The following is a 21,072-nucleotide window of genomic DNA, read 5'->3' on the forward strand; positions in this document are numbered from 1 at the left end:
GGTGTAGGTACTAATATGAGGATGGACTTTAAAAGCAAAATAACATTACCTACTTACTATGATTAAAGTCAGTTTGAGAATACATTTCCATTTTGACTGTGGTCTCAATATGTGTGGGAAAGGAATTAGCCACAAACCGATTAAGAACATGCATGTGGTTTTCTCTAACTGGAAAATATTCAAAGATGTCCTACTTACTACTTATACATACTTGCCATTTTCTTATTTTCACATTTGAATTCTTACTTAGTATGAATTTAGGATATCTTAAAACAAATTATCTGTTAATTGATTTATGATCCACCTTATTTCAGAAAAAATATAAGACAACTATGTAAGCAACTGAATTGAATGACATGATTTGACTTCAGATACAAGCAATATAAAAGAAATTTCCCATGTTGAAATAGAACACTTTTAAAAGCTTCATTTGTATTCTTTAGACTGTAAAACTCACATGTTATAAATATCTTTTAATTCATAATAATAATAATTTGTTTAATGAGCCCTTTATTATGTGTGAAGCCACCTGTTCTATGCTTTCTTATCTCATTTACTCATTTTTCATTTACTCCTGATAACATGTTATTTCTGTTTTACAGATGAGTAAACTGAAATACATAGAAGTTAAGTAACTGGCTCCAAGTCCTACAATTTGTCAAGGGGCAAAGCTGGGATTTGAACCTAGGTCTGCCTCTAAAACCCTAGTGCTGTGCTTTTGGTCACCATGATAGGTCCTCCTTGTCCTCTCATGGTGTTCATACTGATCTCCATGCTGAGAGTCAAAAACCTGAGCTGTGCTAGAGTAGCTACAGCTGCCTTCATGCTGTGTATCACCTCATGCCCCCCAGCCCCAACTCCCCAAACACACACACACCTCCTAGCCTTAGAGAGATTCCTCGATTGCCTGCTGAGGTTATCCTGCTCTGGTAGTGGCAATATGTTTAAAATATAAATAATTTCTGTAGTATTTTGATTCATAAATGCATTTATTGCTTAGTTGTGTAAGACTGGATGGTACCTCTTTTTCTCCCTGGAATTTAGTGTTCTAGCAAGAATGTCACTCTGGACTCCAACAGATCTAAGTGGCTGGCAAGTTACAATCCTGGCTGGAATACTGTAGGGCTGGAGAAATTCAGGAGTTGCTTATTAGACACACAGTAAAGTAGCGCTCTAGGGATGAAATGTTAGTGATTTTTAAACTCTTTCTTACCCACATATCCTATGGAGTCAGCCCCATGGGACAGAGAGCAGAAATTAAATATTAGATGGTATTAGATAAAGAAATCAGGCTGTTGCTTGCCTCAACAGCACAAATACTACAGCTGGCATGGTGCAGAGAAGGTGGACATGACCCCTGATTGAGGATGTTATGCAAGTTTGTGGAGCATTTCCATTAGTTAAATGTAAGAATGTAGAGTACTTGTCTTTTAACCATTGTTCAAATTACAAGGTTATTTCCCTTCTAAATTGATATATCTATCCCAAGTTAGGTTTTATAATTTAATACAATTAACTGAAGAACCTACAAGTCACATACCAAACAGATAATATAGAAATAGAGCCTAGACTATGTCCCCAGCTATCAAAACAAGGGGGAAAGATAAAATAAGAACATACTAGTTTTCAAATACTTCACCTACTTTGACTGGCGCTTAAGGGTGATAGAAAATTGTTAAAAATGTCAAACTGAGGATACCAAAAAGGCAGCATGCTGTTGACAATAATGGGAAACTGGCAAGAAGTGCTGAACTGCGTGGAAGGGTAGTTTACTTATAAATATGCTATGATTCCATTGTCAGGAGGATATTTAGATGCAGCTCCCAGGGAGTGCAGATATGTGGGAGCTGTACTTGTGGAATAGTGACTGAAGCCAGGAAGGTGAGAGAGCTGAGAGAAATAGCTGAGGAAAAAGACAAGTACCACCAAGGGTTGACCTCAACGTAATGGGGTAAGAAGAATCAGGAGAAGAACCAGGTGGAGGGTCAGAGGATGTCACTAAACGGGGGTGAAAAAGAGATGAGCTCTCACCCGGAAGACAGATTCTGGGTAGCCAGGGAGGTAAGAACTTTAAGTAACTTAAAAGGAATTAAAGAGGCTAAAATGAGGATTCAGAGGACTTCCCTTGGAAAAGATGCCATTTAAAAGAGTTGCTTCATGGGAAAAGTGGAGGCAGAAATCACAGCAGAAGACTTAAAGAACAAGTAAAATTGATAACTTGGATGTAGTTACCAAGAATATAGAAAATCTGACTGAGAAGCTTAAGAAGAGGAAATAGGAATTGGTAGATCATGAAATACAAACTTTGGGAAGTTTAATGAAAACGCTTTTATATTATGAATGGATCTGATTATGATAATGGTGTTTAAGAGTCTGAGGGCACCCAATATTTATTCATCTGTGCAAATTTCCCTCATGAATTTGAAACCAAGTGAGAGAAACCAGAGTTAGCTGGTAAAGAATAAAAATATAAAAATATTTATATTTTAATTAATCTAAATATTTAAACAATTTAAATACTTAAATTTTTTATAATATTTATTACTGATGAAGCTTGCTAATGGAGGGTGTGGCTTTGGTATATGACAACACTAAATTTCCTCATATTGAGCCTCCCAGCATAAACAGATTTACTGTCCTCATCCCCAATTACAGCCAGCATTGGGCAGCAGCAGGTTCCATATGGGGGACTCACTCCCCTTAATTATACAGCATTTTGGAGGAACAGACCAGAACAGGTTGCCTCTGTGGTCTTCTGACTCCCAAGGGAAGAAGGGAGAAAGAAGTGAATGAGGTATACATGCCAAGTTCTTCATAAGAATCAAGAGGGAAATAGAATTCAAGAGGGAAGAGTGAGCAAGGGACCAGAGAGGGGTGGGGAGGTTTAAGGACATTCTCTCATGGAAACAAGAAAAGGTGGGAAGGCATATTCCCCAGTACTCACCACTACCCCTAACCCCTACCACCTAAAAATATTGTGGAGTAGAAATTCTTAAAATATTTCAAAGAGAGTCTCAGATGTTCTGTCCTAAGCCAACATTGATGAATACAATTTAAAATTTTAGCCTTAACAAATAACATCTGAAATGTTACCATGTTTAACTGGCTGGTTAGAGATCCTCTCAAGATCCTCTGTCATTCAATTATTAAACCTTAGATAAACATAGTTTTAAGGGATAATTTAATATCTATAGCCCTCTCTATCTCTCATTCTAAACCGGTCTGTCCCCTCTATCTTCTCCATTCTCTTCCACAGGAAATGAATTCCTTTCCCTTCATCTAATTAGCCACTAGGTACAGTCAGTTTTACTTTCAAATACACAGAAGGTCTTTTTGTCCTGGTCTGCTCTACCTCAATTACTTTTTGCACTTTCATGCTGCAGGGTATCAAACTTGAACTTTCACAAAGGTGGCATGCCCTTTCACTTGTTTTAGAACATGCTGGTTTTTTCTGCCTGGAACGTTTCTTTTCCTCTACCTCATCCAGATCTCTCACTCCATCATGACCCTCATTCCATTCTTACCCCTCACCTTACATCAGTAGAAATGTCTGACTCAAAGCACTTGCACTGAACCCCTATATAATGCTTTCTTCCCAGAGGGTGCTTATTTGTTTCAAATTGTGTCCAGAGCCGACTTATCCAACAGGCACAGTCAGCATAACACTCAGGGCCTGTGATACTTTTAGGAGTCCACGAAAATGCATTTCATTTAAAATCTGAAGAAAAATGAACTGTTAGATGAGAGAAAATGCTCTAATATTAATATATTTTCTTTTATATAATCAGTTGGAAACATAATCTATATGAACAGATGTGTGTATATAAACATAAACACTATCTATCTATCTATCTATCTATCTATCTATCTATCTATCTATCTATCTATCTATCTATCTATCTATCTATCCATATATATTTCCTTAATGGAAGAAGGGGTCTATGATGGCAAAAATGCTTAGGGCCCATAAAAGTCATACAGTGGCCCTGGATATTTGAATATCTTCTTAAAATTTTTCAAAATGAAACAAATTTTGATTCATTTTTAAGTAAAAGGTTGCATTCTGAAAGCAGGCTAGAAAGGTAGCATCAAAAAAATTGAGGAATAATAAATTCAAACCAAACATAACAGGTGATCATAATCGTTCTTTTTTTTTAAGTTTAGAGACAGAAGAAGAGCAACAATATCTCACTTCAAGTTATGCTAACATCTCCACTGATTCATTGCAAGGTGGCAAGAAATATTTGGTTTGGGTCCAAGCTGCAAACGTACTAGGCATGGAGAAGTCAAAACAACTGCAAATTCACTTGGATGATATAGGTAAGGAATAAGAAATTATATAATATCTTTATAAATAAACCAATAATTTGGGCCAACCTAGTCAAATGACATCCAGATCTGAAACGAGTTCCCCTGAAGTTCCTGCAGATCATGACAAAGAAAACAAGAATTAACCATAATCTGCCCGAAACAAACCAAACATAAGTACTGCTACCATTTTGTTGTATATCCTTCCAGTCTTTTTTCTACATGGAGATATGTATAAATATTTAGTGAGAACTTTTTATATTCAAGCATTGTTCTAAGGGCTAGAGAGAATAAGATAAGGACCTGCTGCCCTAAATATATTTTGCATGCAAATTACTAGGAAAATAGACAGAAACAAGGATTATAATAATGTGTGATGAGTTTTGTGTTGTGAGAAGTATAACACAGTAAGGAATTCTATTGTATACACTGTTTTGGAAGTTACGTTGTTGTTTGTTTTCATTTTGAAAACTTTTACAAAAAACAGAAAATTGTGGAGAATTATGTAGACATCTCTATGTTCACCAGCCAGATTTAACAAATGTTAGCACTTTTGCTTCAGATATTTTAGACTTTGCCTATTTAAACTTACAGTATAAAATAAATATTTTATTAGTTTAATCTACAATACTATTTTTTAATGAATGTCTTTAATTAGACCCTTATTGTTGGAGATTTCGGCTGTTTTCAAATTTTTATCATTATAAACTGTACTGCCATGAACAGCCTTTCAGCTAAATTTTTGCATTGTAGTTGGTATTTCCTTAAGATAATTCTAAAAAGTAATTGCCCTTGTGACTTATACAACTACATCCCAGTGCTAAAGGCAGAGGTCAGTCCAAGAGCACTAAGTGTGAATCACCCTCTATTTGGAGATCCTAGTGCCAATTATTCCTGTTTTTATTACTAAGGGTGATATCAGTAAGCTAACATTTTATATAACACTTTCTTCATTGCTAACTGATTTTACATACATTATTTTATTTACACAACAACCCTATTTTGTAGAAGAGATTATAATTTATACCTGAGGGAACAAATGCTAGGTGGCATTAAGAAATTTGCCATAGCAGAGCTAGGGAGATTCCAGTTACAATATCCTCAACTCCTATCCTCCCTCTTTATTCAAAAGCACATTGCACTGTGTCTGACAACTTTCCTGCTGGTTAATAACCTCAGGGATATGACACCTCTTGGTGTACAACACGGGTATCCTTTGAGGACCACTGGGGTCTTCTATTGGAACTAATATCTCAACTTCTTAACTTCTTTCTCAACTAATCTCAACTAATGGGATTTGTCTCAAAATCTGGCTTTAGGCTCGAAATATTAGATTTGAAAATGAATACTGCTGACTATGGTGATGAACAACAATTCTATTGTATTGTATCTTATTGGACTTTTACTTCTCTTGACTATTACTTATACATTTTTGTAAATTTACAGTTTGAGGTAGGATCCTATCATATGCCCTTTTCTTAAAACAAGAGTCCCTCAATGGATTAATGATATTTACAGGCTATCATGTCTAGTACCATCTTGGCAGTATCATTTTAGAAATGAAATCCATAGTATTACTGTTATTATTATCATTGTGATCTTATGATCTTAATTAACATCATCACAGCCATTTATTGAACACCTACTGTATTCTAGACAATCAACATGCAAATCACATTTAATTCTAGAAACAGTCATAAATGATTTACTGTGCCCATTTTACAGGTGAAGAAAGAGATAAATTTTTCAAGGTCACACAGCTTATAAGGAGGAAAGACATATTTCAGCACAAATTTGCTGACTTGCTGTTGTTAACCACTGTTGCACTTGTCCTAAAGGGAAAATCTCATCTGGCTGCCACCTCCAAATCTGACTTCTCACACTGTGAACCAGGGAGCCACTTGTTTGGAGTTATGCCTCTGTCTCTTCCTTCTCCTCTTCCTCCTCCAACTTCTCTTCCTTTTTTATTAGCCCAAAATGGATTCTTAGAAATTCAGATTGACCTATAGGAGGTCCCACCCAACAAAATCACCAGATTATTAATGGATCAGTTATATTCATTTGTGGCAGTTTAAGAATGAGACATTTCAAGTTAGATGAATGAACTGTTCAATGAAATGGAGGATAGAGGACTCTCTTGGGGGCAATTTCCACATAACAACTACCAGATTGGGCTTTGATTAAGTTAGAGAGGCTGGGCTGAAAGGCAGAGTGGCGTTAATAACGGGTAACACTGTGCCAACACGACATGTGAGAGGAATGCTTAAACTTCTTTTGTAGATAAAAAATTCAATACAGAACGTGCAGTGCCACCTGGCTGCCATTTTGAACATTAATTCTTCTCATTGAATAATTATAGGTAAATATATGCCGTTGGAAAGATACCAAACAACTATAATCTGGTTATTTCAATACAAATGGAAACTAAAAAAATGGCATTGATGATGGATTTGAGTTTTTTTAAATTGTAGGATACAATGGGAATGTTGAAACTTAAGCAACAAGAAAAATTCAACATCTGAATCATGTAACAACCTACAGATTCAAGTACATATTATATAATATTTATTTATTTGAAAAAGTATGAGGTCATTCAAACCTAAAGGTTTAGATCTGTAATGCATTGACCTGCTCTGTGCTAAGACTTTTTTCCTAAACATGATTTACTGTTCTATCTGCATTTCTCACAGGACTAAACAGACTTTTGCTTCCTCTGTACAATATTTATTTCTGCAAAGGAGTCTCACAATGCTTGTGCTGCTAAACCAGTGGCAGACCAAACTCAAAGATGAGAGAGAGGAAGGGTGGGTATATATAGCATTAAGGATGCTTAACTGGTCCTAAGTGGTCTCAGATCCTGCAGATTTACTTCCCTGATTCTAGACATCCCTGAATACTGATTCTTAGTACAAGAAGCTTACACTAGCAAAAGGAATTCAGATGATAAAAGTTCAGTAGAGTAAGTACTTTCATTAGACTAATTCTGCTACTATCACTTCTATCCTGTTAGGTTTAGCCCAATAATTTAATTATAGGACTGTGCTACTAGAGAACAAATCTTTAATTTTTATTTCGTATATTTATTTTTTTACTTTCTTAAATTGAAGTATAGTTGATAAACAATATTATATTGGTTTCAGGTATACAACATACTGATTTGATCATTGTATACATTATGAAATGCTCAACATGATAAATGCAGCTACCATCTCTCACTGCACAAAGTTATTACAACATTATCGACTAATCCCCTGTGCTGGTACTTTCCTCCCTGTGATTAATTTATTTCACAATCAGAAGTTTGTACCTCTTAGCCCTTTCAACTATTTCACCCATCCCCCCATTCCCTTCTCCTATGGCAACCACCAGTCTGTTTTCTGTGTTTATGAGTCTATTTCTGTAGTTTGCTTTATTTTTTTGGATCCAACATGTAAGTGAAATCATGGTATTTTATTTCTCTGATTTATTTCACTTAGCCTGTCTAGGTCCATTCATATTGTTGCAAATGGCACAGTTGCATTCTTTTTTATGGCTAAGTAATATTCCATTGTGTATATGTACCACATTCATCTTTTGATGGCCACTTTGGTTGCTTCCAAATCTTGACTATTACAAATAATGCTGTGATAAACATGGGATGTATATTAGCAATTTTGTTTCTTCAGGTAAGTTCTGGAAGTGGAATTACTGGGTCATATGGTATTTCCATTTTTAGTTTTTTGGGAAATCTCCATACTGCTTTACATAGTGGCTGCACCAATTTGCAATCCCACCAGCAGTGTACAAGGGTTCCCTTTGCTCCGCATCCTTGCCAATACTTGTTATTTCTTGTTTTTTTGGTATTAACCATTCTGACTGGTGTGAGGTGATATATCATGGTTTTGATTTGTATTTCCATGATGATTAATGATGATGAGCATCTTTTCATGTGTCCGTTGGCCATCTATGCCTTCTTTGAAAGAATGTCTATTCAGATCATCTCAATTTTTTAAGCAGATCGTTTGTTTTTTTGGTGTTGAGTTGTATGAGACATATCTTGGATATTCACCCCTTATTGGGTTTCAAATATCTTCTCCCATTCAGTAGGTCATCTTTTCATTTTGTTGATGGTTCCCTTTGCTGTGCAGACTTTTTTAGTTTGATGTAATTTTACTTGTTTATTTTTAAAAATTGTATATTTGTCTATAAATCATATAGCTGTGTGCACAATTTTAGGCAATAATAGTTTTGAAAATAAGCAATAAATAAATAATAATGACAAATTGATAATAAACAATTTCACCCCCTAAGAAATAATAATTTTTCTTTATAAACTTAGAATAAATGAAAAGAAAACTAATTCATACAGATATTAAACTTTAATAATGGTCCCTAAAAACACATACAGGCTCAAATTCTTTGTTAAATAATACATCTAACAAAGTAATAAATTTTCATTGATATATTATGCCTACAGGAGAAATGGGAAGTGCTGGTGGTTTTATTTTTTTTTGGACAGAAAAAACTTATAAGAATATATACAGTTTCAAAATAAAGAGATTCCAGTTATACCATTACTTCTAATAAAACAAAAAAACTAGTAAGATAATCATTAATAATTTCAGTTCCCTTTTGAAAGTTATTACAGAACATGGCAATAATTTATAAAGTCTTAGAAATTTTGAGACTTGCTTTGTTAAAATCATACTTTCAAGCATGGATTTATTTTAATAATTAGCAAAACAAATTAGGAATAGATTTAAATATTCATGTTCCCAATGACATAAGAGAATAAAAATATTATTGTGAAAGATCTCAATTTAACATTTTATCAATTCAGATTCTCTGAACTAAATTAGGATGCAAAACATAATTTCTCCCTAAACAGAGGTAGGGAAAAAGAGATATTGACTTTTCTCTTCTTTATACTCTTTTGTAAATAAGGCTAGACTTTGGAATTTCATTATTTAGGATTATAAAGGTGCTGTAGATGGGGGAAAGATAGGACAATTAGAGTTCCATTAAAAGAAATGGAGAAGGGGCTGAGTAGAATTTTACTTAACTACAGCAGTTTTCTCCTACATACTAGATTGGAAAAGAATGAAAAATTCATTAAGTATTAATTAGATCATAACATTCTTTTTAGTGCTTTGAGTTTTCACATGTCTATGTATTGATACAAATTTATTTATTTCCTACTGGGTAAGTTTTAAACTGATGGGTATTTGTGTTTTCTAGTGATACCTTCTGCATCCATCATTTCCAGGGCTGAGGATATAAATACTACAGTGCCCAAGACCATAATTCACTGGAACAGTCAAACAACAATTGAAAAGGTTTCCTGTGAAATGAGATACAAGGCTACAACAAATCAAACTTCTTGGAATGTAAGCTAACTTTCACTATGTCTTAGCATCTAAATGAATTAAAGAAAAGCCAACCAACAGTGACCACAGTGGACTTGCAAAGATTGGTTTTACATGTTTTTATCGGATTGTTTGTGTGATATTCAAACCACTCTAGTTTTAATAATGATTACCATATGCTTCCAAACAGGGAGATGTTTCCTGTATAGGTCTTGCCTTTTATAAGTTGCTAAATAAACAAATGTCCAACTAAAGGGATCTATCTATTTAGCTTTTTATAATTTAGTATCTCCTACGGTGAAATTTACATCAGTGATTATGGACATAAAATTTAAGGATTCTATGCTGAAACTCAACAGGCATCTAGGGGAATCAAATCTGTTTAAAAAGAACTTAAAATTTATGGGTATATTTTTTTAAATGAAAAATGTGTAATTTAAAATGTAAGATTTGTTACTAGCATTGACCCCAGTTTTATATGAGCATAAGGTAAAAAGTGAATGTCTAGGTAAATAATCATCCTTACATGCCAATGGTAAGTTACCCAGTGACTTAGGAGAGGCACAGGTATGAGGCTCATTTATTATAATCACATTACATGACAGCACCTGTGAACTTTATCATAGAAACTCAGTAATTTGAAATACAAATAAACACTGATCTAACTAAGGAAAAAGTTCCAATTTTGGTGTATTTGAAGAGAAATGCCATTTCATTATTTTCAAGTACAATAAACTGCCACTTAGTCAAAATAATAAAGGAATAGAGTGTCTGGCTTTGCTTAATTAGGAGTTATATACCTGAATTAATTTATCAGTTTTCAGGGACTTACTAAAATACTATGTACAGTTTGACCCTTGAGCAAACGGGGTTTGAACTGCATGAGTCCACTTACATGCAGATTTTTTCCCCCAATAAATATATTAGAAAATTATTTGCAGATTTGTGACAATTTGAAAAACCATTTTTTTCCTCAAGCTTACTTTATTGTAAGAATACAGTATATAATACTTATGCCATACAAAATATATGTTAATTGTTTATGTTATCAGTAAGGCTTCTGGTTAACAGCAAACTATTAGTAGTTAAATTTTTGGGGAGCCAAATGTATGTAGATTTTATATGTAGATTTTCTACTGCACAAGGGGCCATCGCCCCTAACCCCTGCACTGTTCAAGGTTCACCTGTACTTAACATTAATCTTTGGTGATGAGCAGGTTCAGGCTTATCATTCTGAACATCAGTTTTGCTGTAGAGCAACATGTTTAAAGAGTGTGAGAAGATGACGGTGAAACTAGATTGAAGACATATTCTGAAAATTACCCTTTAAAAATAAATCCCTCATGTTACTTGTTCATTTACCTTTGCTCACTTACATTAGAAATGTGAGCTGCATAGTTGTTTAGATTACACTTAGATGTGAGTCCATGTTCTGCACCATTTGGTCAATAGCCCAGTGAGGATTCTGCTGGACTCCTGGCCTCAAGAATTGTGGCATCTGTGTGCCCAGCAGTCCCAGGCCTGGGGACAAGCAGGATGAAAGCTAAACAACAGCACCGCCAATCCTTTGCAAATGCAGAATTCAGGTAAATTTTGAAAGAGCCCAAATGAAATTCTCTGAGTTTTTGATTTTGAATTAAAGGAGTTTTATTCTAATAGGATACCTGGATCATTTGTTAGTGTCATAGTCATAGGATGATACTGATAATAGGAAACTTCCGTATTGGCACAAGAAGGAAGAGGCTATGGAATGTCAGAATGTTTAGAAAATAGAAAGTAATTAGATTACCAGTATCTCTGAATAGGATTTTGGAAACTGAATAGGTTTTGAAACTCTTGTTCTCTGCTTCCGCTGGTGGTGCTGTGTATGCTGTTATGAGACTTGGTAACTTAAGGGTAAGTTTGAGCTTGCTTTTCAAAACCTCTTTATCAGTAGCAGGCAAATGAAGGACCTGAAAGAATATTTATTATACCTAATCTTCATAACAATCCTTTGGGATGAATAATATCAGCTCCATTGTAGAAATAAGGACAGAGAGCTCAAAGAGCTCAAGCCAGGTTTTCTAAACCTACAGTGTTAGTAATTAGTGGCTCTCAGGCTATATCATTTTGGGAACCCCAAAAAATATTTGGAAAATTAAAGAACAGGTTTCGTACCAAAAGCTGCATTCTATCCCCTGCAACATGCTTCCTCCAAATTTAGCCACTTGCACAATAAAAGGTGAATTACCATTTCTATCCAGATGACCCAGTTGTAAAAGCCAGAATGAACTTTATATTTTACACTTGCCACCCTGTCAGTTTCATCTGGGTCATGCATAAAGTGTTATCTTTGCCTTCTTGTAGGGTGGGTAACAGGAAGTCAGAGTCAAGAAGAGTGAGGGGATGCTAAGGACTATAGATTCACTTTTCCACCTCAGCTCTGCCTCCATCCGATACCACCTGAGAGAGGTTCTTTACTTCAAAATAGCAGGCAACTAACACAGGAAAGCCTATGGCTAACAGCACAGACTCTAGAGTTCAAATCTCTCTACTTTTTAGTTAAGCAACCTTGGGCAAGTTCCTGATTTTCTCTGTGCCTCATTATTCCCATACCTAAAATAGTAATAAGATAACCACCTACCTCATATGGCTCTGGGAACGATCAAATGATGTAAGAAGTTAGCTGAGAGCCTGGACTAGAGTTCAAATTCAGTACATGCTGGCTGTTATTATTGTTACTCTTCTTCTTAACCTCCAGGGGAGTCACACAGCAAGTGCAGTAGAGCAAAGGAAGCTATCCTGAAAACAAAACCCAGTGGATTGAGGTTGCTTTTCAGCCCGTTTAGTTAAACCACATTTAAAGGTACCTGAGGGGGCCAGCCAGTCCTTCAGGTGATCCTGTAAGGCTGACACCACAGGGAGAATATTTATCTACTTGTTGGTTATCTTCATGGACTATCTCCTTGGCACCTCAAACCTGTATCAAAACCTGAGCTCACGGTCTTCTGTAGCAATCCTTGCCCTTTTCTGCATGTCCTGTCTCAGGAGTATTTGCCACATTGTCTACACTTACCTGCTTATACATCTGTTAACCCATCCATTAATTATGAGTCCCTGGAAGGCAGGGCTGTTCCATAATCATTTTTTCATCTCTAGTGATTTTTTTATAATGTGTATTCATGTAGATAACATTTTAAAACACTAGCTATTAGTATTACTATTTGCCTTTGATGGTGTCCTTCAGCAGTTACAGTAAGGAAGGGAAATCTTGGCTGTAAGCTCAAGAAAATGGATTAAGGATGACTTTTCTAATTAAGCTAAACCAGGGTAGTGGCAAACTTTTTATTCAATGGCTAGACAGTAAATATTTTAACCTTTGCAGGCCATAGGTCTCTGTCCCAACTATTCAACTTTGCATTTGCAGTGTGAAAGCAGCCATAGATAATATGCAAAATAATTGTCATGATCAAATTTGTATTTTGGACACTGAAAGTTGAATTTCTTATAATTTCCATGCATCATGAAATATTCTTCTTTTGATTTTCTTTCAACTATTTAAGAATGTAAAAACCATTCCTTGCTCATGAGCTGCACAAATCAAGAATTCATTCTTTTCCTGGAAAGGCTATTAGAAGAGTAATACATAGATAGCAAAGGGTCAAATCCTTGGCCTTTGCATTTCAAAACTGTAAATGCTGGTATAAAATAGAAGTAGACTTGGAAGAACATGTGATTAGTCACAACTAAGTTTCTCAATCACCACCTCACTCTCTCCCCTACCAAACACTAGGTAAAGATTTCCTGGGCAGGCAGATGGGGAAGTTTCAAGAGGAGGCAGGGCTGGTGAGGAGGAGCAACCAAAAGAGTTTAGACACTGGCGGGTAGCTAAGAAGGTCCCTCACCCTGGGCCATGCCCCAGGCTGGGAGTTGGAGAAAGTGGGAATTAAAGAACTCGGGAGATTCTCCTTCCCTCCATGCAAGGATGTTCCCAGAAGCTTAGCTGTAACCCTAAGAAAAGAGGTACCTCAGACTGATGGAGATTGTTTCCATGTCCCCCACCTTTGGAATTGAGACTCTAAGAAGAAAATAACTGCTATAAAAAATAAGGTCAGATTTCTTGCACTTGAGATCATACCCTCTACATAGGCACCCAAGTCTACCTCTCTCAATGTTCATTTTAGTCTCTGAAAGTATCATCTTGAGGTATCATCTTGTGCTAACAAGGCCCTAAGCAGTCACCTGGCTTGCCTCATGATAGAGACAGCTCTGTTAATAGTTCTGTAAAATTTTTCTCTTTTAGAATTCCAGCTGTAGTTTAGAGCCTTTTTTTTCAAGAGGACTTATCTATAAATGTAATGACAAGAGTATTGGAGAAAAACACTCCCTTCTAAGAGAAGCTAATATGAAGCAGAGTGTATTTGAAAGTCAAAGTTTTGACACAAGTAAAATCTTTCCTGTACCCTAGGAGACCCCAGATGTCCACCAGTTATATTTACATAACAGAAAATTCCAAGGGCCATAGATAGAGACATGGCTTATAGAAATTCTGAATAATATCTTATAGGGGATATGATGTCCTCCAAGCAGATACTTTCATGAATTTTATGTTTGTGATGGATTGCAAGTTTTAACAATTTATTTTAATATTGGAGTTTAACAGAAGAATCCCTAATTGACGTAGATAACCTGTTCTTTTTTTCATTTTAATTTTTTAAATCTTGATAGTTGCAACTTCTTTCATGAGTGTCTGGTAGCTGTTTCCTCCCAGTTGCTGCCTAAATGCATTTCATGTTTACCTTTTCATCATGCTTTCTTTTTTTCAATAAATCTACTTATCACAACATACTGAATGTGCTATGTAAATCTTTCTCTCTTTCTCTCTTTCCATCTGAACCAGCTTGTTAGGGGGCCATTTATCATTAGGTTTTATAGCAGGTCGTAGTACCCCAGAAAATGATTTGTAAGTTTATACCTCACCTCTATTCATGTTTACCTTCCATTATATTTTCACAGCTCAACATTCTTAAATGTTTTATTTCTCTCTTACACATACATATATATAATAGGCCTTGTAGAATCTGCATAAATCTGCAGCATTTAGGACCAATTTAACAGCTTAGCTTGTGAGTATTTTTTTCTAAAAGTCATCATTAGCTGATGAAATTATTTCACCATTCATGAAGAATTACTGATATAATTAACCAACTACAGAGAGAGACAGAGACAGAGGGAGAGTGAGACTGGACTCAAACAATTGCTATTAGGTTCTCCACTTTTCCCACCTGTTAAAAATCAGCTATTCCAAAATTAAGAGTATGTTATATTTGGACTTTCTTGAGATTTAAAAGCTTGAGAGAGTTGTTAAACACAAAGCAATGTGTATTCACTTTTAATGTTAAATAACACATTTGATTATTTATGGCCATGATTTATATAAAGTCCCTTATTCCTCTTTGTTTTTCAAGATTCTAGGAGAGTGCCTGGAACACAATAGGGGCTCCATACATTTCTGGTGAATGGAGTAATTTTTTGTTTTAAAAGCACATTGTAGCATTTCATGATTGTTATTCATCCATTTTAGGTTAAAGAATTTGACACCAATTTTACATACATGCAACAGTCAGAATTCTACTTGAAGCCAAACACTGAGTATGTATTTCAAGTGAGGTGTCGAGAAACAGGTAAAAGGTATTGGCAGCCCTGGAGTTCATCCTTTTTTCATAAAACATCTGAAATAGGTGAGTATTTATCTTAAGAATTAAAAAAAAATTAAATATTTATACTTCTATCTTGACTTCTATCAAAATGGACAAAACTATCCTAGGGCAAGTACATACATTTAAATTGTCATTTTCTTTGATATTGTTAAGGCTCACTACAATTTATGTAATGGTTCTCCAACATTCCTGGGCATAGAAACTGATGACAACCACTTGGTATGCATGTTTATTGTCCCTGCTCCAGAGGGACTAAAGTAGTGGGAGCTGCATGGGGTGCTCACGAGTCAGCATTCCTTACAAACATCCTGGGTGAATGTGAGGGGTATAATCTAAGACCTTGTTAGAAAAACATTAAAAAAGAGCTATATTAAACTCTTTAGGCTACTCTGATAAAACATATTATCCAAAGAGAGATACAAATTAAATCCTATCAATAAATGTTGATTACCTACTATATGCAAACCAATCAGAAAGAATTAAAACACTTAAACATGGGATTATTTAATTCTCTTCGCTTCTGACTTTTTGTTTGAGATATTTCCCTATTCTTAATATTATTAGCTTAATTCTATCCATTTACATATGCCAGTCAATGAAATCTTAGCCAAATAGACTTCGATGATAAGCACACAATAAAATGAATCTAGGTAATTGTCAATACTCCCTAACAGTCCCATTAACCTGCAGATGTCTCCTTATTGCAAATTGTTTATACATTAGATTAAAATTTTTCTTTTCAGAACTAACGAGCTTAATTATAATCACAGTATTGTTAATATCATCTGTATTATAATGTGTTGGAATTATGTTTATTATAAATATTGCTGGCACCAAATAAGTAGAGGTAACAGAGTGGCCAACAAGCTAAAAAGTTCTTTTGGCGCCCCCTAATGCCCTAATCTTAGAAACACATTATTAAGGAATCATTTGCAATGCCAAGTATCGGTTCTTTTTTAAAAGTTAGTTTTTAATTTAAATCATTCTTCCTTCAGTTGATAATGTTAAAATTTCTTAGGACTTTAGATACCATCTCATAATAGTCAGAATTTAGTTGTTAACCCAGTTACTTTTAACGATATCTAGAATTGTCTAGCAAGATTATTCAAAGCGGTAACATTTACTTAACCACTTACCAAGTACAGCCATATATAGGCTTGTTTGATCTTTACAACAGCCATATTTGGAAGTGTAACTGGCACCATTTTGCAAGTGAGGAAACTGAGGCATGGCTTGCTTAACAGCATGTTGCAAGTGGGTTATAGCACCTGAACGAGTGCTTAATTTTCCTTATCACCAGCCTTCAGCAATCTCATCAATTTTTTCTATTATCAACTACATCAAAATGGAAAAGCAGCTTACTAAAGTAAGCTTACATTTTAAAGGCTCTAACAATAGTATTTTTTCTATGCACTTTTTTTTTTAATGAGTGCTATGGTATATATACTGTTTTGTATCCTGATTTCTTAGTCTACCTTGCAGAGTTTAAAAACCTATTTAATGGCTTCACAGCTTCCAGTTTTTGTATATATTATTACATATTTAATCATTTCCCTATTTAAACCATTTTTAAGTTATCTCATTTTTTCCATTAACAATAAACTTCTTTGAATAGCTTTGTATATAAACTCTCCCTATTTCTTAAGATCTTACTGGATCAAGAGTTGGACATATTTTAAGATTCTTGCTTCAAGTTCCCAAATTTTTAGTAAATCTTTGATATTAATTGCTTTTTAACAAGGTAGCCATGAAAAGAGTCATTCATGAAATATCCATTTAGCCTTTACCATGTACCAAGCACTTGCTAGGTACTTGGAGAAACTCAGTGAGCAAAGGAGACAAAGATTCCTTAATTCTACAGTACATAGTTAATAAAAGAACATAATAAAGAAGTAAATTACATACCTTTATAAATAAAGATATAAATAAAAGCAATAAGAATTAAACCTGACAACTGAAGTTTGAATTGTTTCATAGTTAAAAAAAAGTAGAAAGATACAATTTCTATTATACTTTAGTTAACCAACTTGTTTAATAATAGGGCCTTTTCACCATCCATACTTTCCCAGTAATTAAAGGTTTATTTATTTATGAAAAAACACAGTCCAGGCAATAATGTTCCATCTAAGCAGGAGTTTCTTTTATTCTCTAAAATTCTGATATGTATGTCACTGAATTGATTCATCACAAAGTGATGTGTTTTCAAAATTGTGCCCAGATACCATTGCAGGGCAAATCATGAAATGATTGACCTGCAGGTACCCAAAATTCTTCTATATCATTTTCCCTTTGGATAGTAGCTTTCCTTGGCCTTTAAAAACCTGGTCTCCAAAAGAAACCAAACTAACCCATTTACAGTAAGGGTTAAATGTCCTACAGGATTTGTTCTCTTTTCCTTCCTTAGGGTATTTAGACTTTAATGGAAAAATCAAGCCTTATGCTAAGAAAAGAAAAAATCAAGGTCAAAGTGTAATATCAGGCTTTTGCAAACACACAAAAGTTTCTCTGGATTGCAGATTCATAGTTTTCTATCTTGGTATAATAGCAAGAGGCTAATAGAGTGAATCTGGGGTGACAACAGGATAATAATAATAGCAAACATTTGTTGGATCTTATTATGTGTTAGGCACTGTAATAAGCATTTTACATATGAATTGTCCTTTATTCCTCACTGCAGCTCTGTAAAATTATTATTTCAATTGTGCAGATAGAAAAGATAAGGTCCAGGGAAATTAAGCTGCTTTGTCATCTGTTGTAAAGCAGAGCTGGGGAGTAACTCAGGCTGTGGCATTCCAGTACCTGTACTGCACCTCTGTTGGTCTCCTTTCTGAGACCTAGGAGAGTCCTGTGTCTGCCACCCTTCAACCACCCAAAAAATTCTCCTCTAAACATTAGCTAATAATAAAAATATGCTAACAGAACTTCATCTTTAATGCAATGTTTGTTATGAAAATGCAAGCACATGAGAAGAGAGGGAACCACAAAATTCTATCAATTCTACTTTGGCATGTATACAAGATATGGAAGCCGACTTGGGAGAGGGTGCCAAGAATGAACCAGGAACCTGGGGACAGGATAGGACAGACTGAGATGAGGACAAAGAATGCATGGAAAAGGCAGCATTGTCCAAGGAAGGGCCACTGACAGGCAATTCATAATGTACTTTTCCAGCTGTTCCTGGTCCAGTAAAAAAGTCCAGAAAGCAGTGCTTCTCAGAGTGGGGTGTGTGGACCATCTGCATTAGAAATGCTTGGGCACCAGTTTAAGATTCAGGTTCCTGAGCCTCTTGCCAAGTGACACTTCCACAGTGAAGTGTAAGAAGCACTGCTCCAGAGGTTAGACACACACTTTAAGAGGGAGAAGGCTCATGAAGGATGATAGGGTGTGGCAGGAAATGAGGACAGAAAGCAGGAGACCTGATTGCCCAAGCCACTGCCTTAGTAATAGCAGCTCTGGGGGACAGAAAAGGGTGGGCATGTGAGAATCTCAGGCCATTATCTCTAGTACTCTCTGGTCACTCTTTCCTTCTTCTTCCTTCCCCTCACTTTCTGAGTCACTAACCACCCACTTTGGTAGCCCACAATTCCCAGAAGCAGGGGATGCAGAACTGGGGCCCCAGTGAGACATCATGGGCTACATTACCCCTCTGCCTAGACCCAGCCCTGCCTCTGGATGTGAGTTTCATCTGAGGCTCTGAGAAACACCAAGGGCTGCGGATGGAGCTTTTCTAGACCACTGTAAAATTCCTGAGGCCTTTAAGCAGTACAGAAATAACCCGAAAGGGCAGAGGATAATTTGTCAGTGTAGAAAACCAAAACTGAAAATGTGAATGTCAATTTCCTAAATTTACTACTACCTATGAAAAAAGTTGAAAAGCTCACTTCTAGACAGAGGTGTTGTTCAATTCTGCACTCTCATACAGATCCCTTTTAAGAAAGAAAAGGCACAAGCTCTATAATCTCTTGAGTGACAAGTCAGAGGCCTCAGGGAAGGGCAGTCACATTTCATAATGATTAATTAACTTGCTTGAATTACTACTTTCAGTAGAAAAGTTTCCCAGAGAAATCACAATGTTCTTTTTTTGACAATTCTCCAGAGGAAGGCAAGTATGAGCAGTATTTTAAATCACACTGTATTCTGTTCTCACAAAACACTATTGGTGGTCACATTACCAATGACTCCTTAAAGATTCTCATTAATTTTTTCAAGACTTTAAGTGTCTAAAAGAGGAAAAAACAAATGTTATGTTAAAGGAACTAAATATAGGTGATATTAAATATAATGCAGATTAGAAGGTGGCAAAGAGAATGCACTTTTCAAAATCCCATTATTTATATTTAGGGGTTTCTGATTCATTTGTATTGAGATAGGTTATAAATTTGTAGATTCGTGATTACTAAATTGCATTACACAGACAGAGTTCCTTGAAATACCAAGCATTGTGGACTCTTCATGTGGATTTATTTAATCATCTTCATGTCCTATCTGTAATAAACCACAAGGGTTCTGTAAAATTAAAAACAAATCATGAGAGTTTCATAATCTCTCTGACGTTTGCAATATCCTCTAAGAATAAAGATTATGCTTTTCCCTGAGGAAGTAAGTAATTATCTCCTGTCTTAGTTTCCTTTTGCTGCTATAACAAGTTATCACAAACTTAATGGCCTAAAACAACACAAATTTGTTATCTTACAATTCTGGAGGTGAGAAATTCAAAATCAGTACCACTGGTCTAAAACCAAGGAAATAGCAGGGCTATGTTCCTTCTGGAGGCTCTAGGAGAGAATCAGTTATTGCCTTTTCCAGATTCCAGAGGCTGCCTGCCTTCATTTTTTGGCTCATAGTCTTCTATCTTCCAAAGCCTGAAATATGGCATCTACCAATCTCTTTCTCTGACTCTGACCCTCTTGCATTTTTCTTATAAGTACCCTTGTGATTTCATTGGGACCTTCCCCTATAATTTAAGATAACCTCCCCAATCTGAAATTCATTTTGCCATATAAGGTAACCTTTATTCAACGGTTCTGGGGGTTAGGCAATGGACATCTTTCATGGTGATGGTGGGGGAGGAGGGTCACTATTTGTTTTACCACATCTCCTCACCACCTATCCACCCACCACCTGTTATTGCAGTTTTACTAGTCATTGTGATTAGGTGCCAGCAAAAGAAATAAAATCTAGCTCTTGTACACAGAAAAGGAATTATTGGAAAGGAACCTGGAAATCAGGAGGAAGGCTGGTGAAATGGTCAGAAGTAGAATAGAAGGGACAGAATACAGCAGGAGCCAGAACCACAGCCAAAATCATAGCGTAGGAAGAATTGGTGAGGAGCCTGCTGCTGGCCCTGTAGTCACTGCCACTGCCTGTCCTGTGCCCTGGTGCTGCTTTAGCAGGATATACCCTGGCCACAGCTACTGCGAAGGTGATTTCCTAGAGCTGTGTGTCCCGTGCGAGTCAGGCAGGAGAGCATCTGATTGGCTAGGCTTAGGTCGTCTGCTTGGAGCTACTTCCTGGCTCTGCAGGGACGGAGTCTCTGTTCCAAGTCCTACCTGCCTCTTACCTATTTTAGAATGTCCACAGAGAAGTGTGTCCTGGAGTTGGGCAACTGAAAAATATGCCCCCTAGACTCAGGAACAGGCACGTGCTATGCTTGAGAGCAAGGATGCCCTTTTGAGGTTGCGTCCTCCAACCGCTGGATAAAACTTGGAACTACTTATTCT

The 21,072-nt window shown here is 35.9% G+C and overlaps 1 protein-coding gene across 1 annotated transcript in view; it reads left to right on the forward strand.

The window, feature by feature from the left end:
- Window positions 1-21,072, forward strand: part of IL23R (interleukin 23 receptor) — a 50,364-nt gene that overhangs the window by 16,050 nt on the left and 13,242 nt on the right. The window contains exons 5-7 of the mRNA XM_037024392.2: window positions 4,160-4,320; window positions 9,526-9,674; window positions 15,217-15,373. Coding sequence (XP_036880287.1) covers window positions 4,160-4,320; window positions 9,526-9,674; window positions 15,217-15,373 — 467 coding nt within the window. The remainder of the gene's footprint in view (window positions 1-4,159; window positions 4,321-9,525; window positions 9,675-15,216; window positions 15,374-21,072) is intronic.

Source organism: Manis javanica, chromosome 4 (genome assembly GCF_040802235.1).
Source record: "Manis javanica isolate MJ-LG chromosome 4, MJ_LKY, whole genome shotgun sequence".
Classification (NCBI taxonomy): Eukaryota; Metazoa; Chordata; class Mammalia; order Pholidota; family Manidae; genus Manis; species Manis javanica.